Source organism: Melozone crissalis, unplaced genomic scaffold (assembly GCF_028551555.1).
Source record: "Melozone crissalis strain CALT ecotype California unplaced genomic scaffold, PUWL_Pcris_2 ptg000018l_1, whole genome shotgun sequence".
NCBI classification, from domain to species: Eukaryota; Metazoa; Chordata; class Aves; order Passeriformes; family Passerellidae; genus Melozone; species Melozone crissalis.
In genome coordinates, this window is record NW_026535796.1 from 29733837 (window position 1) to 29757725 (window position 23889).

General features: G+C 37.6%; 1 protein-coding gene across 3 annotated transcripts; it reads left to right on the plus strand.

Annotated features, from left to right (window-relative positions):
• Window positions 1-1319: 1319 nt before the first annotated feature.
• G2E3 (G2/M-phase specific E3 ubiquitin protein ligase) lies at window positions 1320-23529 on the plus strand. Of its 3 annotated transcripts, none has more exons than XM_054276014.1 (16): window positions 1320-1388; window positions 3987-4037; window positions 5417-5514; window positions 7457-7558; window positions 9046-9170; window positions 10260-10425; window positions 11107-11213; window positions 12282-12398; window positions 13202-13326; window positions 13433-13565; window positions 14250-14372; window positions 15509-15819; window positions 16455-16636; window positions 16799-16971; window positions 18740-18939; window positions 19528-23529. In XM_054276014.1, exons 2-16 carry the CDS (start codon window positions 3998-4000, stop codon window positions 19758-19760), a joined length of 2235 nt encoding a protein of 744 aa, XP_054131989.1. In that variant the 5' UTR covers window positions 1320-1388; window positions 3987-3997; the 3' UTR covers window positions 19761-23529. The 3 variants fall into 3 exon arrangements, with proteins under 3 accessions (XP_054131989.1, XP_054131991.1, XP_054131992.1); XM_054276016.1 differs by having other exon boundaries at window positions 1331-1388; window positions 3983-4037; XM_054276017.1 differs by having other exon boundaries at window positions 1349-1388; window positions 3990-4037.
• Window positions 23530-23889: the final 360 nt, after the last annotated feature.

Sequence of the window (23889 nt, forward strand, 5' to 3'; positions counted from 1 at the left end):
GCCCCAGATACACAAACGCAGGAGGCAACCGAGACTGTGACAAAGACCAAGCCTCTGAAAGGCCATTGAAGGAAACATTCCGTCCCATAGAGATTAAGCTGGAACTTCCGAACTGATGACGGGGGGGGGGGGAAGACGATCACATATTTGTCAGGAAAGAACAAAGTCATTATGGTATTTTAGGGTAGAAAAGGCGTTATGGGATGTTTAGGGGAACGGGTGTGATGAAGGTACATTATAGGTGAAGAAGCACAGCAAAATAGAGAGGCAGCGGGGCAATGGGGCCAGTTGTGTGAAAACAAGCTGCAGGTCCCCACACCTGCCTAACCAACTCCAGATTCCAGATAAACTCTCTGTTCCGTCTCTGTGTGCAGCTAGAGAGCTTCCAGCCAGGGCAAGTGATCTGGGATCTAGCCTGGGGATCCGTAGAGACTCCGGGCTCAACAGCCAAGTTACCGGGGGAATAAAGGTGTGGACCAGGTATAGGAGAGACTAGCCTGGGGCGGGCGGGGATGAGCGGAGAGCCGCTCCCGGCGGTGTGCAGGGGTGGGCATGGAGCTGACACTGCTCAGCATTCCCGGCACATGGAGCCGCTCCCGGCGGTGTGCAGGGGTGGGCATGGAGCTGGCACCGCTCAGCATTCCCAGCGCATGGAGCCGCTCCCGGCGGTGTGCCGGGGTGGGCATGGAGCTGACACCGCTCAGCATTCCCAGCGCATGGAGCCGCTCCCGGTGGTGTGCAGGGTTGGGTATGGAGCTGACACTGCTCAGCATTCTCGGCACATGGAGCCGCTCCCGGCGGTGTGCCGGGGTGGGCATGGAGCTGGCACTGCTCAGCACTCCCGGCACATGGAGCCGCTCCCGGTGGTGTGCAGGGGTGGGCATGGAGCTGACACTGCTCAGCATGCCCAGTGTATGGACCTCGGCACTGCAGCATTCCAGCTCTGCTGGACAGGGGAGTAGCACTCGCCAAATCCCAAAGCCGCTGGAAGGAGCTCCCTTGTGACGCGGTGCAACACCAGTGGCGTTGCAATGGAAAAGCATCAGCACAAACATCAAATGCACAACTTTACTGAGAAACTCCGTTTCATTGCAGCTATGGGGGAAAAAGGGTCAGCACGGCCTGACACGGTGGCAGTTTAGGCCCCTTGAGAACAAGCTGCAGAAGATAGAATTTTTTTTTTTTTTTAATATTTCTTTAAAAAACCGCAACTTATTGTTTCCTCGGGTAAATCCGCACAGGAGGCTCGCCCGCTGTTCCGGGGCCGCGGGGCGGGGCGGTGGGCGGGCCGGGCCGCGCTTCCGGCGGGAGGCGGATGTTGGGGTTTGAATCGGCCGTCGGTTGGCGCGCGGTGCTGCGGCCCGGCCTGGTTCGGTCGGGTCCCAGCGGTGAGTGCCGCCCTCGGGCTCCGGGGCAGGGAGGCGGGAGCCCCTTCCTTCGCCGTGCGGGGAGCGACGTGCGGCAGCCTCCCAGCCGGTGCTGCTTGGCTCCCGCCGCTCGGAGCGGCCGGAGCTCCGGCAGAACTACCCAAACATGCTCCCTCTTGCCTCCGCGCTAGCGGGACACGGGCGGCGGCGCGGGGGGACGCGGAGTGCAGCACGGGAGAGGAGCGGCGGACGTCGCGCCCAGGAGCTGCCGTGGCCCTTGTGCCGGGCGGCTGAGCCCTGCGAGGCGCGGGGGGAGCGCGGCCGCCTGAGCCCCGGCCCCGGCTCCTGGGGACGGGATGGGACGTGCCGGGAGCGCTGCCCGCCCGCCCGGGGCTGGGCGCCGAGGGACGGGACTTTGCCGGGACGCGGCTCCGGGGCGTGAGCGCGGGGGGACCTGGACGTCTCACTGCGTGGAAATTCGGGGTGCACAGGTGGCTTCGGGAGATGTCCTTTGTTCCTGTACTGGGGAAAACGTGTGCGTGATACCGTGCCTCTTGGGGCTTGCTTTGTTTTTCTTTTTCAGTCTCTAATTAAAAGACTTGAAACGCGTTACGCTATGGAGCAGTAAAAAAATTACAGAATGTAGCAAAATCTAAACACCCACTGTGAGGAATTTTCTAGCCTGTTTAGGCAAAGTAGATACGTTTTTTTTACACCGGTTTTCAAGACTGGGCGATAATGGTGTCGTTCCTGCCGTGCAAACAGACGGACGCGGAATTGCTTTGTTCCTGTGAAAAGCCCCAGAGGACTCATGCAGGGGGTCCAAATGGGTGATCCGCTTATCTTTTAACTTGTAAATTCGAACTTTGGGTTCCCTCACCCGAAACAATTTGAGAAAAGTAGAGGGAATTGGGGGTGGTGTAGCGTTTTCTTTTTTCTATTTTCCTGGCGCCAAGAAAGGGTATGAAGGTGATTTGTTTCCAGCCACATATGTGCTTTGTCCACCTGTAGGGCTTTCTACCAAAATAATCTTGGCTTGCGTGGCCGTGTGTATGCAATTTCTGTGTTGTATTACCGCAGGAGCGTGAGAACGGTGAAACTGACAGTGACCATCCTGGGGAAATCCTGAAGAAGGGGAATGTGTGTGAGCTCTGGGCGTCTTTTGCTCCCTCTGTACCTGATGAAGTATAGTTATTCCTCTTTATTTAGAAAAAGGGAAGTGTGTTTCTGGGAAATGAGTGGTCACTTATTTAATCTGACTATCAGTGTGGTGTGTCTTTAGGAATGTTTTCATCTAGTTTAGTAGTGGTGCTTTTTGGTTTGTTTTCCTTCTAGACCGTTTTGTGGCCAAGGTCCTTTGTGCAACTACTCCGGTTCTCAGTGGCATAGAGCCCTTGCTTTGTGCCTGACACTTCTGCCTCCATTTCTTTTTCTTTCTCAATATGCTTCCTTCCCTAGATCTCCAGTAAAATTGCTCCAGTGCTTTATTTGCAATAGTTTGAATTTACCTAAATTTTGTTCTTGAGGCTGATAACTGGTAGTCCTCAAACCTGTAAATAGCGGACCACCGATAGTTGACAGTCTGTCAGGCTTCTGGTTTGACCCTTGATTTGTTACTGGCTGCTTCCCTGTAGCAAGAGGGAGTTGTCCGCCTGCCGGAGTTCCAGCCTGGAGATGCAGGCCTTCACTCTTGGCTTACAGAACTTAAGTAATGCTTTTTTCAGCTTCCTAAGGGAAGGCAAGTCTAAGATCTACAGATGTGTTCCTGGAAGACTGCTGAGAGAGAATAATCACTTTGATGCTGTGGTGAAGAAACTAGGGATTATTTGGTTTGGGTTGATTTTTTTAGGATAAGGGTCCATGGTGTGGCACACAGTAAAGGGCAGCTCAGGTTGCAAGTTAGATCGCTGTTTCTAAATAAATTACTTTCTACTTCAGAATGTAAAATACACTGTCCTACATAGTGTAAATTCCCTTGTATGCATGTCCTGGTTTTGAATTCCTCACCTTTTTAGTTTGTGGGGTTTTTTTTCCCTTTGGCTTTTTTGTGGATCAGGATTTCTCTGATCCAGGATCCTGCATTTTCTCCAAACAATGGAGACTATAGTCATATAGTCTCCATTGTTTGGAGAAAATGGAGGATCCATTTTCTCCACTACCCAGTTATTTTTTTGTTTTCAAGTTCTTTGTATTAGTACAATCTTTATTTGAGCAGAAGTCAGAGCTGTTTCTTAGGTTATCTGTGAGCCATTATTTCTGTTGCTTAAAATAAGTAAGAACTCTTCTGTACAAATAAGTTTGTAGATAGCTAGCTGTTGCATCGGACTTTTTCTCTCTCAAAATAATATGTATTTTGTTTGTTAGTTTAGGGAAATAGGTAAAAGTTGCTGTATCTCTCATGGTCTAAGATGTTTTTTCTGGACAATTGCATCCTGCTTTCTGAATCCCTGTTTCCCACAATAACAGTTGAATTATGATATTATTTTATCATAATACCACTTTCGGTTTATGGAGTTTATACACTTTCTTTGCAGTTTTGAATAAACATAAAAGAGCTGTATAATGTTCATTTTTGCACTGGATGTATTTAATACCTTGTTTCTTTTGCATGACAGCCAGAAGAACTCAGGATGAGCAAAACAAATCATTTTGATGTTCAAAGCACAAAAAGTGAGTAAAGCTTTTATAAAATAATTTCAGAAATACTTAATCTGCATATATATTGTTAGTCATGACTTATTTTATTCATGCTCAAAGAGTAGGTGAGTTTCCAATAATAAAATTACTGTGTCCAATTTGAGGCTCCTCAGTACAAGACAGACAAGGAGTTCCTGAGAGTGTCCAGCAGAGGCCATAGAGATGATTTGGGGTCTGGAGCATCTCTCTCATGAGGAGAGACTGTGGGAGCTGGACCTGTTTAGTCTGGAGAAGAGAAGGCAGAGAGGGAATCTCATTAACACATATAAATATCTCAGAGGCAGGTGCCAAGAGGGTGGTGCCAGACTCTTCAGCAGTGCCCAGAGATAGGATGAGGGGCAATGGTCATGAACTAAAACACAAGAGCTTCCCAACATGTGGAAGCGTGGCAGAGCACTGGAACAGGCTGCCCACCGAGGTCATGGACTCCTTCTCTGGAGACATCCAAAACCCACCTGCACAAGGTCCTGTGTCACCTGCTCTAGGTGGCCCTGCCTTGCAGGGGGTTGGACCAGATGATCTCCAGAGGTCACTCCCAGCCCTAACCATTATGTGAAATTGTTTTAGAACTACCACTTGTCTCAGGAAATAAAAAAGAAATAACTTAAAACTTCTTTAGGTTTGTTTGCTGTAATTAGACTATTTTAAAATAATGTTTTCTGCAGATGTTTCAAGGAAGTAACCTTGTGAATTTAGCAGCCAAGTCACGCAGAGCTGTGTTTGAGATGTACCATTCAGCACTTTCTTAGGCTGAAGCAGTAGCCCTGTTGTTACTACTGTGACTGTTCTGAATCTTAGAATATTGTAAATGTCTTTTATACATCTACTGGGAATTAAAGGGAAGCTATTAAAAGTCCATGGAACTATGATAGTGGGCTAGAAGCTTTGGTAAGTGGGAGGTCCTCGAGGTTTTAGTTAAATGCCGTTTTGTCTCAAATTGTTAAATGTTTTTAAAAGCTGTGGTAGCAACTAGATGACATTTCACATGCACCTGGACATTGTTGGCCATTTGACAATTCTCTTTGGGTGTTTGGGGAAGAATATTTCAATTGGGAGCACAGTCTGCTTGTGAATTTAGCTTGGCTGATAGACCACTACTGAATCAGCAGGCTGGTGAAGTATTTTCTTGCTAGTAACTAGAGGAGGAACAAATAGTACATTCTTCTGTATCTATGATAAAATTCAACAATAAGGAAAGGGATATCTACTGTCCTTTATCCACTTCTTTCCACTTATCCTTAATCTACTTGAAGATGCATGTGATTGAAAGAGGTGGAAGCTACTGCTCTGTAGCTGATCCATAGCAATTCCAGTACATTCACTGTGCTTATAAACATGATTCTATATTTTAGTCTGTGTTCTCTGTGGACGGACAGATGACTGCACTGAAAAGTATGGAGAAAAAAGGACCTCTGTGGAGTGCAATCTCACTGTTCATTATTACTGTTTGGTAAGTGTATGGTAATGATATTTGGGTTTTCTGGTTTATCTGAAAAAAGGTGCAACAAGTATTTAATACTAATAACTTGTCATGTTTTTGTAATAATTTTGTTGTCGCAAAGCTTGAAATGTGAGCTTTAACTCCTAGCCTTGAAAGCTTGTACTTGTCAGGTGCAGCAGATGAAATAAGTAAATCCCAACAAGCCTTTATTCAAAGCTAAATTCTGTTCATAGTCCATTTAAAGGAATTCGTTCATTCTCCTAACCTATCATAGCAAATAGCAATGAAGGTACATGTTAAGACAAAAGGAACAGTTTGCACGTACATATTGCCTCCTATAAGAAAAATGTAGTTTCAAAATTTGAAATGTGAAAATTCCACCCAGTGTGGAAACTACAGAAAAGGTTTTTTTCATTTCTCAATATTTCTTGCTGGCTGTGAGCTGTTCTCTGACATTACACAGAACATTGTAACACTCAAGTCCTAATTTTCAGTGAAGTTATATGTAACCTGTTGATCATATCAGTATAGTTTCACTAAACAGTACAAGTATATAATTTAAACAAAGCTATCGATATAACTTGAAGCTTTTGTTATCACTCTTGACATTTTCCAAGTTTCATATTCCTAAAGGTATAAATTTCCTCTCAAACTCTACATTTTTGCAGGTCTTTAGAATAACATTACTACTTCACAAAAAAAAAAAGAAATCTTTTGCTTGTTAATAAATATAATTTGAATTGTTCTCCCCAGTTTTAAAATTAGTGTCAAGTATCAGAAGTAATGTAGGGGGTATGTTTTCTCAACAAATTCTTTAAAGAGCGTTGACTGTAGATGGCTTAATAGTTTGGATACTGAATCCTTTAAAAATTTAGGAGAGTGGAGGTTTTCTGAAATTAGATAAAGATAGAGAAATTTGATTTCAAATAAATTTTAAGCCGCTGTAAGGAAATAGAGGCCATTATACCGTGTTAGTGGTAGTTTTGTCTCCTATATAGGGCCATATCAAATGATAAGGAAAAATCCTATCCTGATAAACAGGTAGGAAAAGGCATGCATGCAATACTGAGCTTTAGGAGTTAAAAGTTATTTTAACTGCAGGAAGGTCAGTGTAGTATCTTTAACATTTTTTTGTGTCTACTTCTTTTAAAAATGTGCAAAGCCCTGTGATTTTACTTAAATACAGTGTATGTTATATAAGAAAAGAGTTTTACAAAAAGGCACATTAGTGACAGTTTAATTATTCTTTGCCAAATGTCTCACAGTTGGAAAAATATATTTAATTGGTTTGGGTATGTAATCTTGCATTTATTTGAGTACAATATTGATAAAACTAGTTTAAATGGTACTACGTTGAAATTATAAAATGAGACTGTAAAGAATATAAACGGCATCAAGTTGTGAAACTCTTCAGTTATTTGAAGACTGTAATGTTGCTGCCTAACTTTAAATTATCATCAGGCTCTTCTGATTTGCCTACTTAGTTGATTCTGTGTTTATTTAAATCTCCTCTAAAGCGAATTACTTTTCCTCTTAGGTGACACTTCAGTGCAGTTACTTCCTACTGTGCTTCATTATCTTCACAGCACAATTGTCATTCATATTAACTAAGCTAATTTAATTTTACTTCCTCTGAAGATTTATATGCTGAAAGTAATTGTTTGACAATTATCTGAATAGTCTGTATACTTCAAAAAGGAAGGCAAAATACACTATCTCTGGCCCTACAGTATTATACAATTACTCTGATGTTATGTAATACTTATTTTCATTTTACTGGTTGTTGTCATGTCAGACAAAAATGTGTTTTATATCAGAGTTTTAATCATTAAAATGTTTCCATGTGAGCTTTTTTAGACTAAACTTCTCTCTTACTTGATAAGCACAGTGTATGTAATTTTAAATCTTTAGATTAGGTGGATATTTTGAAATACTTAATTTGTTTTTGTAGTTAATGTCAAGTGGCATTTGGCAGAGGGGTGAAGAAGATGAAGGTGTAGATGGATTTTTGATCACAGATATTAGAAAAGAAGTAAAAAGAGCTGCAAAACTGGTAAGAATGATGTCTTTGGTATTTACCAGGGGAAAAAGGTAACTTTTAAGTGCTCTTAGTACTGCCTGTGGGGTTTGTTTTCTTCCTCCAATGGACAATGTGCTGAACCCATTCAAGCACCTGAACTCTACATTGAAGTAACAAGTCTATTGGATTTGTGGAAGCCACAAGGAAAAAAACCCTGCAGAAATTGTAATGATCCACCCTTAAGGAGAAGGAAGCACCTAAGATTTTGCTCACTGGGCAAAAGGAGTGACAAAAGTCAGAGGGTCCACTAGAGGTCAGAAAGTTTTATTAGACGTTTACACACTTGGCCTGGGCTTTGTGGGGGTTACCTTTTTGGGGATAGGTTTCTCCACCCCAAAGGTGGATTTCTTGCCCTCTATGTAAATTAGTTATCTTGAGCAGTCTGTTGTTTCAGGCCTTTCTGGTAGTGGGTTTGAGGGCTTTGAGGTCTAAATTCTACCCCATAGTCCATGCCCACTTCTGCTCCACATTCCTGTGCTTGCACTGTGCTGTGGTTCTTTCTCACAGACAAGTGAATCTCTGCCGGGCCCTCTGCTGCAGTCAAATCTTCTTTTTCACGGTGTGTTCTTGGTTATCACCAGCAGTTTGTGTGTGTTACTGCCAGCAGCTCCACTGTGGCTGTCAGTGTTTGAGACATGCACATTAGCCCCGTGCCTTCTGGGAATCCAGCTCCAAGGGTCTCACTTTGGTCCACTGTTTGTAGGGTCACAAGAGGGCTTTAGTGACAGTAATTTCCCATCCTGGCTGCAATTTGAGTTGGTAACTTTCTCTGAAGCTTCAGTAACGAAAATACTATTCCACTTGGTTGTTCAGGCAAGAAAACAGTTTTCCAAGGCTGTTATAAAACAGGAGCTCATTAGATACCTGCTAGTTCCTGGGAGCAGACAGTGTTTCTGATGAGCCTCAAGAGAGGCTTAGTCCAGTGCAGGTGGTTCAGGCTGAGGCCTAGTGAATCTTTCTGAGATCAGTGTGGCCTGGATGCTCCATTACAATTCACCCCACAACTGAAGTCAGCTTCCCTGGGCCTCTAGAGTTTGCAACTGGTGTTATTCCTTGGGCAAGTTCCAGGTAAAAAGAGTGAATTAAACTTTCATAATAGCTCATGACATTGTGCTGAGCTTGAAGCTGAGAGTAAATAATTTACAGATGCCTATATATAAGCATATATATGTGTATGCCTATTATAGCTATATAAACTATAGGTACTGGTAAAGTAACTTGTATGTTATCTTAGATGTCACAGGACAATATGCATATTAACCAGTGCATTAAGTCTGGGAAATAACTGCATATGTTTACTCTTTGTAACAGAGCTAAACCACATTAGTCTTGTCACAGTTTTAATCTATTAGCTACTATTCTTTTTTACACTTTTTGTAACTTTTCTATTGGTTTAATTCCTATAATTTTACTTGTATTTAAAGTGTTAATATTCTCTTTCCAAAACAAATTATTTCTAGAAATGTAATATCTGTAAGAAAAAGGGAGCTTCAATTGGATGTGTAGCTCCTAAATGCAAACGAAGTTACCATTTTCCTTGTGGGATACAAAGGGAATGCATTTTCCAGTTTATGGAAGACTTCAGGTGAGTTTTGGGACTTTGTTGTTTTTCTATTTTCAATTTATTATATTTATACAGGAGGTGACTTGCGTTTCTTTCATGGCTTGTTATTGGATAGGCTGATAGTTGCAAATGACATCAGATTATCTAGGAATCAAATACCTGATTTGTGGTAGACATGAAAGTCAAACAGTTACATTGTGCACCTAATATTTATAAACTCAATTCTCAACACTTTGAAATACATGACTTTATGCTTATACAAGTAGTTAAGTTCTTTATAAAACTGAGCCGTAAATTCTGAGCTCTGAAATTAACTGCATAATGGTCGATTTGGGTTTTTGTTTGCCTGTGTTCTGAGCCTTGCTTGAAATGGCAGAGCTTTGGATACCTGTATCTCTCAACAGTCACAACACAGTGTCTGCCATTTTGTTGTGTTTCCAAGTTTATCAGAGAGGGACTGTAGGGGAAATGGGCTTAATATCAAATGTCAAAAAAATGATTTGGTTTCTTTTACTGTCATCTGTCTAGCATCTTGGCTGTAGTCAAAATACTCTTGAGTGCATTATCCTTCTTGTTGTGAGCTGAGTTTGTTGGGTGGATGGATTGAAGTCTGGCAGGCAGTTAACACAAAACAACTTGCATTACCTCAAGTACGTGTAAAGATAAGGCATTTTCAGAAAGGTTTGTTCTAGAGCTGCATTTCTTGGATGTCATGGTATGGAATATCCCTTAGGTCAGTAGGGATTAGCCATCCCAGCTGTCTCACCTCCCAGTTCCTTGTGCATCCCTACCCTGCTCGCTGGTGAGGAGCGGTGAGAAAGCAAAAAAGTCTGGACTCTGTTCAAGATCTGCTGGGCAATAGCTAAAACATCACTGTGTTATCAACACTGATTTCCTCACAAATCCAAAACATCACCATACAAGTCAAGTTACTATTAAGAAATTTAACTCTAGCCTAGCAAAAACCAGTATGTGTGCATTTTTAGCTTGTTGCATAGCACTTACTCATGAAAAATTGATTAATGAATTAATTTTGATGTCTTTAAATTTTATGAAGAAGGGTTCTTAAAATGTAGTTTTGTTAACAGAACCATAAATTACTCTTTTTAGATCTTACTGTTGGGAACATAGACCAGTCCAAGAGTTTATGGATAAAGAACCTAGAGGAGCTTCACAGTGCACAATATGCCTGGATTTGGTTGAACATCTTCCAGTGTACACTGTTTTGAAAAGTCCTTGCTGTAAAAATGCTTGGTTTCATCGAGAATGCTTGCAGGTAATACAGGTTCTCCCTTTCAGTCCTTTTGCATCCATGGAGATCACATTTCTGTTTAAAAATAATGGAACAATTGCTTACTGGTAAGTGTAGGTAGTAGCTATGAAGTATGCTAGGTTTGAAGAGCAGTGCTAAAATTGCTTTGTGCACACAAAAGGATTTTGAGCTTTTAATGCTATTAATTTTTCTCTCCCTGTGGCCCCTCCATGTTTCTGCATGTGTGATACATATTTCATGCCTCTGCTACTTCTAGGAACTGAAGTTCAGCAAGTTTCTTGCAAGTCATTATGTGCAGAATCTGAGTGCTAAAAATGTAATTTATACATCATCAGTTCTCTTTGGCTAAATCCAAGACTACAAAAAATTACAACTTTGTTTTTGTAAACTTACACTGGATCTGGAGAGGTTACTTACACTGACTGAAAAGAATGGTGCTTTTGTTTATGAATCTTATTCTGGCATATGAGCTCTTTCCTTAAAGGAAGAGAAAATTCTTGCCATTTGCTTTAATGTCAAGTCACATCATAATTGTACCAGCTTTAACACCCATGTCAGGACGGTATCCATGAATGTAATGTGTCTGAATATTAAGACATAATTTATTGTCATATTAAGGATGGTAGTAATTCAATAATTGGTCTGGTTTCTTTGTTGTGTTTTTTGTTTTTTTTCTTGGCACAGTATCAAGCTTTGAGTGCTGGGATATTTTTCTTTAGGTGCACAGTATGTAATAACAAGGACAAATTTCAAAAAGAAATGTTGAGAATGGGCATACACATTCCAGAAAGGTAAGTAATTTTGTTAATGACTACTCTTGTATGAAAACTTAAAGCTGTTATGAACATTTATTTTATTCTACAGAACTTCATCTATTAATATGTGAAATGTTGGTTCTACCTTCGAGTTGTAGAATTGTTCAGTTTGGTAAGGAGTAGCCTGTTTCCTTTTAGATATGCATAAAAATAGGCAAAGGTGAAATTGGTTATGTCAAACACAAAACAGAAAGCTCTGAAAAGTCACTTTTAATGCCATGATTCAGCTTAAATTCTAAACCCAATGGGAAGATAAAAGCACTTCTTAAATACAATTTTTCCTTAATGTAGAGATTGCTAAGAAGTGTATCTTCTGTGTTCAAGTTTAATTATCTGAATTTCTGTCAAGACAGAATAGTAATTGGCTGATTACTCAGCCATACAGCTGCTGTCTTCTGCCAAGGGATTGCAAAGGTTATGTTAGTATAATATCTGCTTCCAAAATTCCAAGCTGTTTTTCCTGTTTCTGTCACCTGAAGAGGCTCAAAATATGACAGAAAGAGATCAGAATGATGCTTCTTTGTTAGAAGTATCATTACGTAGTAACTATTAGTCTTCAGAGAGCACCATCAATTCCCTCTTGAGACAGAAGCTTAAGATTCTGGAGAGGAGGAAGAGTCAAAATAATTTATGAACTTCATCATACTGGCCTGGAACATTCTGAGTTACCATTCATAAAACCAGTTTCGGTTGTAACTCATGTAGATTGCCTAAACAAATATCCTTGTTTTGTGTGAGAGAAAAAAGGGATGGAGACAGAGCAAATGTGCTGTGTCACTGAAGTCATATGACAAATAATAAATACTTAAAATCAAAGTAAATTTATGCAAGAAAAAGTCCATCTATGTGTTTTATAGTATTATTTTAGTTACTAGAGTTTCCTCCCCCCCTTCCCCCTCTCAGTCACCTAGAACCTCCCCTAGAACATGACATGATTGAAATACATTCATATGTTTATTGCATATATTTTTTTCTAAATACAGAGCAACCCATTAAAACATTCAGAAATAGAGTTCTGATGTCCATCTTCTGCCTTGTTTACAGGGATGCATCTTGGGAACTTGAAGAAAATGCATATCAAGACTTACTGCATTGTTATCAACATTGTGATGTTAAAAGGTGTCTCTGCAAGAAAGGAAGAGACTATAATGAACCTGATAGGTATGGTACTTTAGCAGGAAGGTATAACTTGGGATAGAATAGGTTTTTTGACTTATTTTTCATTGTTGTTGTTTATAATTTTTATGTACATAAATGTTTGGCTATTTTTTGGCATCACATCTTAATGTGTCTGTCTAGATAGTGTTTTTGTTTTACTCAATATAATCATATTTCAATACTAAATTTCTCTAACTTCATATGGTTATAAAAGCCATGAAAACCAAATTAAAGGGATTATCAGTTACTTTGTCCTCATTTTTTACAAGCTGAAGTAGAATTTGTGCATCAGCACAGCATGTACCTAAATTAATGTTGTGTATGTATCATTCAGAGTTTAATTCAGCAGTTTATTAAGTGTTAACTTCTTGTAAAGGCTATAAGTATTTTATTGTTAAAGTAGTTGACTTAGGTCATCAGTAGTTTGAATGTTTCCCTAGAGAGTTCTCCTTTAAATGAATTACTGTTTGGAAAAGCTGACTGGTGGATACCATAAAACACAGAGGAGTTTGCTGACTAGCAGGATGAGAAGATAGTGCCTGCAATCTGTTGACTTCAGAACAGAGGAGTACTAATAGCCTCACTCAGTGCAAGCTGCTGGAACATGAGTAGCTTTTTTTTTCTTGTTGCAGCCAGTTATGAGTATATCTTGTGTGAAGAAAGTCTCCTTGATTAGAATCAGTTCTGCCAAACTGATAAAATTATGCTTTATTGATTTAGTGTCAGGATTGCCTTTACAATTAGTCTTTGTTTTTACTAGCCTCATTCTTCTGTCTAATTCTAAATGCCAAAGTTTTTCCTTTTAGTAAATGGGAAATTCAGCGTTGCCAGTACTGCGGTTCTCGTGGGACTCATTTGGCCTGTTCATCTCTGAAGTCGTGGGAGCAAAACTGGGAGTGCATGGAATGCAGAAGTATCTTTGCAAAATCAGGTGAAGTTGTGGATGTGACAGTGATTTCTTAAATGATAACTTCAGGTTATATAAGCATACTTTGCTACTAGAAAATTCATTAAATTAATATAATGTAATCCTACAGGGAAGTATAGCAAACGGAAAAAGCGTGCTTCGTCTGCCTCTGCAAATTCAAATGGAACACCATGTTTGCTGGACGAGCCACCCCCAAAGTCCCCTCGGCGGTCATCTGGATCTCCACGCAGTTTTCTACTCCAGTGTGTAATTTTCTGTTTTCTCACAGAAATTGATCATTGCCATAAGATAATACTTAAACGTGAGGAAATGATGGCTTATTCCATAGGAGGAACTTACATTAAATTGCAAATCAAATAAAATTAGAATAAAAAATTTAGTGATTGAAGTTTTCTGAGTAAGCCATGAGCTCAGTAAGTTTGCTATAGTTATTTGGATTTGGTGGCATGTAAACCATTTTTTAGTTTGGTAGAGATAGGTCCTTGTTAAAAGAATTTTAACAATTTAGTGGTAACTTAAGAATATACAAATGCCAATAAGCTTTAAGTTTGCTTATTGGAATTTTTTCCATTTTAATAGTGTTCTAGAAGTCTGACTTAAAGACAAATGTTCTTAATAATATTTTGCTCTGCTGTTTTCAAGTTTGTAAAAACTAATATTTTTAGTTTTTGCTTACTGTGTCAGTCAGCGCTTTCATCTGATGTATGAGATGCAACTAAAAACACATCCTAATTAGTCCACGGTGTAATAAAATACAGAATCATTATTTTCAAAATTGTAGTTCAGGCACTGGTGGACTTCATGGAAATGGCAATACAAGTGAGAGTCAGTACTGATTTAGGGGGAAACTATACTGCTACCTTGAAATAGGAAGTGTTCATACATTCTTCAGTTGTATCTTCTTAAAATACTGTTTTGACTTCTAGATCGCCAAAGATAATGTGCCAGAACTTGTCACCTTGCTCACACCTAGAGCAGCCAGCATCCAACAGAGTGACAGTGTCCCCATCTCCAGTGATGTCAAACTGGAACTGGTCCCTGAGGCACAAGTATTTCTTCTATTTTTCTTATTTTGAAGAGTAATCTAGCACATGGCTTTTTACTGTATTTCCTACAGACTGTGTGTGTGGTTTTGTGTATGTACAGTATCTATATGTATCTGTGTGTATATACAGTATCCATATATATTTCTCTGTGTGAATCTATACAGTATGCATATATATTTGTGTGTGTGTATATGTATATAGTTAGTCAAAAATGAGATGAGTTTACACTTAAAATCAGAAGTCATAGCTTGAGAAAGGCTTCTGCTGTTTATAAATGCTAGAGGGGTGTGAGGGGAAAAGAATGAAACCTACGGAGAGTTTTTAGGTTAGATGTAAGGGGGTCAAAACCCAGAAATGCATTTTTGTCCTTACTGATGCATGGCTAAGCATTCGTTAGAAAATAGGGAATAAAAAGGATCCTAATTGCTTTCTTCTAATTAGACAGGTCCTAAATTTTTAATGTTTTTGTATTTGTACCATATGAATACTTTGTGCCTGTACTAAAGTCAGTGCTAAAACAACATGTTTTAATATAGAATATTCAGTTTGAGGACATAAAATTCATTATCTTCTTGTGCGTAGTTTATGGATTCTATCTTATGTGCTAAAAATTCTGATGAGCGAATAAGGTATTTCTAGTAAATACGGTATTTGAGATAGTTTTGGTTGGAAGCTCATAAAGAAAACATCTTGGTTTTTTTAATGAGAATTTTCTTCCCACTCAAATATACTTTTTTATTATAGTGATGATTGTTCTAATTTGGTTTCAAAACATCTGTAAGGCAAAATTTTAAACTTCAATTTCTTACTTGTTTCACTGTTTAAATGTCAACTCATGTGATGATGGTTTGGTACTGTGTTGGAGTCACTGAATTAAGAAAATCACTATTTGATTTATGCCAGGGTAATTATTTCTACCTCTTTTTTCAGTTCTTAGAGGTATTCTAAAACTTGCCACTATAGGATTATATATTTTAAAATATATACTAAATGTTTTATTGATATAATTCAAGCAATACCTGAATGTGCCACAGTGTTTAAAGAAGTGTTCTTAATATACGATTTAAATATTTTTTGTATAACTGTTGTTAATTACGAATCATAGATTTAATCTGAGAATACATGCAATTTTCTTGTAGGTATTTAAGTCAGCAAAGGAAGGAAGTTTGTAATATACTGAAGGAGTTAAAGTTACAAGTTCAAACAAAAACAACAAGACTTAACATCAATGCAGAAAATATTTGGAGTAGTGCTTTAAAAGGATTTAGACAGCGCATCTTCAGTCCTACAAACACTATTGAAGTAAATTTCTCAAACTGCAAAAATAGATCAAAGACAAATACTACGTCTGCATCAAAACACCATTTCTTCCAAGTATTAATGCTTCACCTTCAGAATTCATCATTGTTTGAGGGCTCTTTTGGAAAGAACTTGTCCCTTGATTTTCAAGGTAATTAGTTGCTTTGTTCAAAAGCAAATTGAGAAGTATATAACTTAAAATATTTTTTAATCTTCAGCCAGTATGAGTATCAGTTCACAAGTATAGTCCTGAAGGATAAAAATCAGGGATTGATTTTTTTTATTTTTTCAATTCTAAAGAGGGATGGTTTGTGGATTTGTCATTTTAAAAATTTGGGTTGGTTGGAAAAGTCGACTACAGCCATGGAAAAACAGCATATAAGTAGACTTGGAACTTTTTAGTTAGTGTATTTGTTTTCTTTAATTTAGTTTCTTTCTTTCTGACTCGCTTTCTCTGCTAATTATTTTCCTTTCCTCAAATTTCTGGAGCATTATTTCTCATAGTGTGCTTCCAAAAGACCCCAAGTTAGCTTCTTTGAGTTCTTACGCTTCAGAATTAAATATGAGTTTGGTGTAAAGTGGAAGTTATATCTCCCAATCCTGGATAGTGGCTGAAGAGCTGGTGCAAAAGATTGTGGTACTCCTATGTAAAAATAGGGTCTTATAGTTTGAACTGTCACAAGATGGCAAAAGTCATTAAGAAAAACAGTACTATGACATTTTCTATTAAAAAATTATCAAAAATAATTTCTAAGCATCTAAATAAACATACTTTTTTATTTGCAGCTTTAAAAGAAAATCTTTTTTTTGAAGCTGGTAAAATGATTGCCGTTTCTCTGGTTCATGGTGGTCCACCTCCTGGTTTCTTTTCCAAAACACTGTTCAAATGTCTTGTCTATGGTCCAGAGAATGTGAAGCCAGTTTTGGAAGATGTTGCTGATGTTGATGTAGCACAAACAATAAAAACGGTAATATGCAATAAGTTTCTTTTTATTTATTGCTCAAGACTATATTTGGAGATAGAGAAGGACTTACTGAATATAGATTTTGTTGAAATTCAAAGGTATATTTTTCACATATATGTTTACACACATGTAGTAAACAAGTGCCTAACTTATGTTTTTATGCAGATAAAATTTGCAAATAGTCTATCCAGCCTACAGTCTACACTACAAGACTGCTGTGAATTCCTCACTGCTGCTGGCTGTTTAAGACCTGTAACAGCTTTGTGTGATAAGAACATGCTGGTGAATGACATACTGATCTATCATGTAATCAAGAGAATTACTTTGCCCCTAGAAAGGTTTGTTTTGCTTGAGTTTTCGAACTTCTTGGTTCTTCTCCTCACTGCAGCTCTAAATAATATGTTACTAAAACTAACTCTTAGGTATTCTTACTTACTTACTCCATTTAAACCACTGAAGTGTACTGTAATTTTCAGTTGACTAAGTAGCAGCTGTTAACTAAATAGTTAAACTGAAAAGCTTTTTTCTCTACATATCTGCTCTGACTTCTCCTTGGTCACATTACATTCCCTTTTCAACCTTATGAAGAAGGCGGATTCACAATTTTTAAGCTACAGCATGACAAAGACCTTTGCACTCTAAAATTTCTCTAGCTTATGTTCAATTCTAATTCAGAATTGCTCCAATGTAGAGTCTTTGTTTTAGAAATGTTTAACATATGTTTAGAATTCAAATGAGTTTTCTAGAGTTCTAATTAGGGAGTTTGTGTGTGCTATTAGGAGTGCAACACTGTCAACAAGTATAAGTTGGCCTGCTTGGAATATAAGCATTGCATTGATGTTTCTGTGAGGTAGTGATGACCTCATGAGCTGGAAAAGTTGCAGCTCTTGACTGTTCTTTGATTGGTCTCTGGCCTTACTTCCAATTCGCATTCTTCATCTGCTCAGTAAAAATTTACTGGATGCTAATTTTTCCAACAAGCATAGCCTGATTTAAATTTCACATATAGTATTACCTCTGACAAATTTGATTACTCTGTCTCAAAGAGCTATGAAAACTGATTCTTAATATGAGGATTTTTTTTAAACAAAGGTCAGAAGAATTTAGTCCTTCAGTTCAAGGCCCTCTGGCATGTTTGAACAGTCTATATCATATTTTAAAATTAGTGAGTTAAAAAGTAAAACATAATTAGTGCATTTAAACAAATGCACTAATTCAAACACTTAAATATTGAGTGAACTCGAAACACCATGAGGTAGTGGAGTTTTGAGCATTTGAGAGATGGGCTTAAGGTGGGCATAAGAGAGTAGAACAAGAAATTACTTGTCACTATAAAGGACTGAGAGTAACTAAAGAGTTGGTTATTTTAGCTGTTAAATGTTCTATGCCAGTGGGCACCACTGAAAAGAGCCTGTCTCTGGCCTCCTATCTCTTCAGGTATTTCTCTGTGTTGAGATTCCACCTGAACCTTCTCTTCTCTAGGCTGAAGAGTCCCAGCTCTCTGAGCCTCTCCTCAAAGGGTTATGCTGTAGTCCCTTAATCTTCCTAGTCACCCTTTGCCAGAACCTGGCACTGCACACAGCACTTTAAGTGTGGCCTTACTGCTGCTAAGCAGAGGAAAAAGATCGCCTCCCTTGAGCTGCTGGCAACACAGTTCCAGTACAGCCCAGGATGCTGCTGTCTGCATTTGTCAGACAGAAATAACAGCATATAAGCACATGCAAACTTGCAAAAGCCAAGCAAAGGCTGTCTTTTAAGAGAACTCATTTTGTCTATGGACAAGGAATTTAAGCTGTTATCCAGAGAGATATTTGTAAAAAAGAGGATTTCTATGTTTTCTTACTAAAGTTCAAAGTATGCCTTGTACATAGAGTCAAGTACCAGGAAATAAGGTTAATTTCTACATATCACTGGGATTTCTTTCATCTCCCCAAAAAGCTCCACAGAAACATTTAGATTGTTAAAATGAGAGTTAAATGGATTTCCCAAGATAAAATGGGAGTACTATGTAACCTTCTTGACAAGATTTATTATACCCCATCTTGCAGCTTTGTAAAATGCAGAGTTCTGATGCATGGTCACTCTTTTTCTATCCTCATCTCCTAGTTTTAGGCAGGGTTTGAAAACGCTTGGTGTTCTGGAGAAAATGCAAACGCACCCAGGGGTGTTCTCTAGCATATTCTGCTACGAACCTGAAAGACTTTCAGCGGAAACTGTTTACAATCTCTTTACAATCCATTCCTCATCAGATGTAAATAAAGTTGAAGGTGCTGATTTTTGGATGGGCTATTTGCAAGATGTGGAAAGTAAGTTTTGTTTTGGTTTGTTTTTTTTTTTTTTTTTTTTTAATGAAAAAATCCTCTCTTTCCCTGTCCAGGTTATTTAGTTGCTGATTTTCATACAGAATTTGATTTTTAGATTTCAATGATGTAAATAATTCAAGGTTTTGTAGTCACTATCAGTTCCTAATTGTTCCTTCTTCTCCCTTTTTCTTACTAATGAGAATTTCTCCAACTGTTGCCCAGACCTTTAGGGTGGTAAATATCTGAAAGATTGTCTCTAGGATTCCTGTGAATTAAAATATGAAAATCCAACACACAACCTCAGTGATAATGAAAAATCCTTTATTAAATAGATTGTCTGAAGTCTTAAAGACCTCTGTTTCCTATCTTTTGCTTGCAGAAGAGATTTTTGTATTCATTTAAGATTTTTCAGAACTAACTGAAGTGGGATTTTCTTGCTAAACTTTTTCTTAGGTAGCTGTATAACTGCATATTTATTCAGCATATTGATTTGATTTCATATGGGGTTTTTTCCTCTTAGCACTTAACATGTGGGGTAATGGCTTATATGTAATAGACAATCAGTGATAAAACGTAATCCTTTTCTTTTAGGTGGTGACTCTGTAGTGACATTGGAGGATATTCTGCTCTTTGTAACAGGCTCCTCTTATATACCAGCCATTGGTTTTGATCCTGAACCTACTATTAAATTTTTACGTATAAGGTATCCCAATGGAAACAGACTTCTTAATTGCTTAGAGCTTCCTAGAACAAAGACGTATCAGCAGTTCAAAAATAAAATGGAGCTCACCATCAGAAACACACTAAGAGTTGAAAGGGAGTAAGTATTTTTGCTATGAAACTGAACGTTGGAAACTTGAGTTTTCTGCAGGAACATCTTCTTTCAGTTTGCTACTGTATTTTTGGACGTGCTTTTAGTATTTTCTGACCTTTCCTCCAAAATTATGCTAAAAGTTGTTATGAGATGGAAAACAATTTTCAAATTAAAAAAAGCCTTTATCTCCTGAATAGTTTTCTTTTTGAAGTTGACCTTCAGAGTCCTGCATCTCTTGCAGAAGTAGTTTAAATGTCAGCTTTTGCTGCAGACAGGTATGAAAAACACACTCTGTAACAGGTAAGTATGTGGATTGTATCAAATACTTAGGTAACTTATTTGTCAAAAACAAACCAAGTACATTTTGAAGATAATTGCGGTAGAGCATTGTCTTGCATAAAACTGTGATGCAGTTCTTCAGTTCTATATATAGAGTTTTTCAGTAATTGTTTTGTATTGATTCATTTATGTTCTTATGGTTCATAAAAACCTAGGAAAATTAAAATAATTGTAGTTTTATGGTCATTGTGGCTAGTGCACTGAAAATCTGGAGAAAACAGCTAAAATAATACAGTGTAAGAACAAAATTTGATTGAACTTGTGTCTCTGTTTTTAAACAAGATCTTTGACATTTCCACATTTCTGCATTCTACTGTCATACATTAATTTTTAATTACTCATAGGGCCAAAATAGTAAAAACCAGAATGAAATCTTGATCATGCAGCAATACCTGGCCTTTCAAAGTGAAATTTAGGAGTTAGACTTAATGTTTTAAAGTATGAAAGAACAAAAGTTTGTTGCTCATTAGAGCATATAAACTTGTCCTCCATTTAAGTATTTTCAATCGACCATGCACTAAAACTCTTTGTTAAACTAAAGGCAGTCTACCATCAAGTTTGTCTGGGCCTGACGCTTTTCTAGCTTTTATTCTAAATTCTTCCAGTTCAGTCATAGGCACATTCTGAGCACTGTACAAAATATATTTCAGTGCTGCAGTAATTTCTGCAAATGGCTGGGCCATTAAGCTGTAAAATATAAGTAGTGAAATTCCTATACAGCAATACTTTAATGTGACTAATGCTAAAACTATGACATTGAAAGGACATTTAAATACATTATTTTTAAATGTATGCTGCTCTCTGTTTTGAAATTATACTATTTCCCTCTGTTTTGACTGCCTGTGCTATATGTCCTTAACATAAGCTGTGCTATACATGTAATATAGATACATATGTATCTGTATGTGTCTATATGTATGCACATTATTCAAAATACTGGAAAATAATTATATACTTTTTTATTAATATAGCTTGATTTGAATTGAAAATATAAGGAGGATTGCTTTACATTTGAATTCTTTGGCAAGGAAGTACATCCACAGTAATCATAAATGGATAGGTGCTTCTGAAAAAATAATAGAAAGTCTAAGAAAATCATTGCAAGTCTTAGATCAGACATTTTTCATTACTAATGCCTAAAACAATCTAATCTCATCAGTCTTATCATTTGGCCAAAAGCATATTCAAGTCTCCTTTAAAAGAAACGTATCATCCCTTGGAGAATGTAATTTGGCTTGTTTATATACTAAGCATTTTCTCAGTGTCTTCTCCAATAATATTCTGTGTTTCTGATCTTTGCATAATTTTTGACTCTCATTATGTCAATAAATTCTTTGTGTTCTTAGCCTTCCCAGTGGTCTGTTACCATTACAGGGAGAGTGATTTGGCACAAATTTGTTTACATAATAAAGATTCATGTTGTATGTTTGTATTTTTCAAATATAATGACTTTCCTGCAAATATCGTATTATACTTTAAAAATGAGCGCAGTATTTGTTTATCTTGCCTAGCTAATGATGAATATGTTCTCTAATGTTATTCTTCCTTCTCTAATGTTATTCTTCCATATGAGAAGTACAGATTTTACAAAAGTAGTAAGCAGAATGTGAGTAATTTTAAAGGATGAGGACTTTTGGTACCTGCAGTGGCAAGAGAAATTGTTCAGAACCTGGAACTAAATAAACAGCGTTTTAAAACCTTCAATGGGGAAAGAAATAATGAAACAATGTGAACATAAGGCTTCAAAACATACCTGAGATTACAAAAACAGAGTTCACACCTTTTATTGCTTATAACTTTTGAACTCAGGGGTTAAAAGGCTTTTATATAAAGGCAGAACTAACCTATATGCCAGGTGTAAAAAGTGTCAACTTTAAAATGATCTGCTGTATAATCCTATATCCAAACCCTGAATTTGTAAAATCAGTAAAAACATAGTATGTAATACTGCCTGAAAGGGTTTTTCTTGCATTGATTTTGTTCCCATTGTCTGATACTGACATGTACCCGTTCAGGACAAGTTGTCTTTCACTTTTCTATCTATTTGATCAGCTCTATCTAGACACTCCAATATAATACTTCATATATTCAAGTGATATTCCTGAATGCTGCTATGGAAAGGAATTTCCTCATTTTCAGCATTTATATAGACCACTCATAAATTTATTTGAACTGTTCATTAGAATTCCACTGAATAAGCTAACTTCCAAACACAGAATTGTATCCCTTGTCTTGACATTGTACAAACAATTTATATAGTTATAAGGACCCTAGGTTTTTTATTGTTGTAGCAGATCACTGAAGTGCAATATTATGGGGTAGTTTTCATTTTACATAAGCATAGCTTGAGGCACACCTTGAAATTAGGGAGGCTACTTATTTCAGTATTTCTGTAACACAGGGAGAATAATTGTGTATGCATCAATGTATAAAATATATTATAGACACTGTTTCTTTTATAAGATTTGTCAGCACCATGAAAGAACTATTGCAGTCCTTTTTGTGTTTGGCCAAAGAACTTCACCCCACAGTTTCTGCATCAAACCCTTAGTTTCCATCTGGAATTAGCACATCAAATAAGCTATTTGTTTTCTGGAGTGATAATTTTCTACTAAACGGTAATATATTAGTCTCAGTGGGTTTAGTATGGTCTCCTTAATAATGTAGATAGGAAAAAAAAACCCACCATCATCAAGTATTTTAGCTCTGTGTTTGAAAAACCAAGGAATAAGAAATCTGTGACTTGCTTTTTTGCCCATTCAGAGGATGCTTACCAGAAAAAGCTGTTAGGTTTTTTAATTGAATGAAGAGTGAAATATAGCTCAAAGGAGAAAAAATTTCTTCATACTACAAGTCTAAACCATTGTGTGCTGCACCTTTGATTATCTTCATTAAGATGTTATGTCCTAGAATTTGAAAACATGAGAATTTTTGAATTAATTCACACTCACGTTCTGTATATGAAAAAAAATCTAATTTAAATATAATTGCAACATAGAATCCTACAAAATATGCCTTTCAAGTATATTTTGAATCTGTTTTATATGGTAAAACATTTTAAAGCTCAGACTTTTCTGTTTCTTACCTAAGGGAATATCTAATAGGAAAAAAGAAAAAAAAGGCAAAAACTTTTGGCATGTCAAATCATATGTATACAGAAAATCATTTTCAAAATGGTAATGTTTGTAAAAAAACTATAACCAACCCTCTGATTTTTGTATTACATAAGCAATGTTATTTTTCAAGTTATGGTATTTAGAATGTTATGCAATACACTGTAATTTTGTAAATTTTTTTAGCTCTAACTTGAACTCTGCAGAATCAGTGCCTGAACTCTGTTGCATCTTCAAGCGATGTTTTGTAGCATCAGTGTTGAATAATCAGTAATTGTGGGAAATACCTTGTATATGTCCAAAGTGCAATAAAAGGTTAAATGTGTAGCTTCCTTGTTTTTATTCTGTTGATTTCTGGACTTTAGCTCTAGAAGTGTTATCACTAGTTTCTATAGTTTCATTTGTGTACTTGTAGATTTACACAAAGGTGTATATGGTGTGTTTATCCGTGGTATCCAAAGGTGAGCTGGGGCAAGGCGGCTCATTCCCGGTGGGATTGCTGTAGGGGCATGAAGGCACACGGAAGGAAACTTGTAGCTATATTCCATTACGGTAACTCACTAAAACTACAAGACTTTATTTCCAGCTAGATCCTTGGTTTTGAAATATCAGTCCTACCATTTAGTCATGAGGTGGTCGTATCAAAACTGTTTCAGTTATTTCTTCTTGCAACTTCAGTCGGAGAGC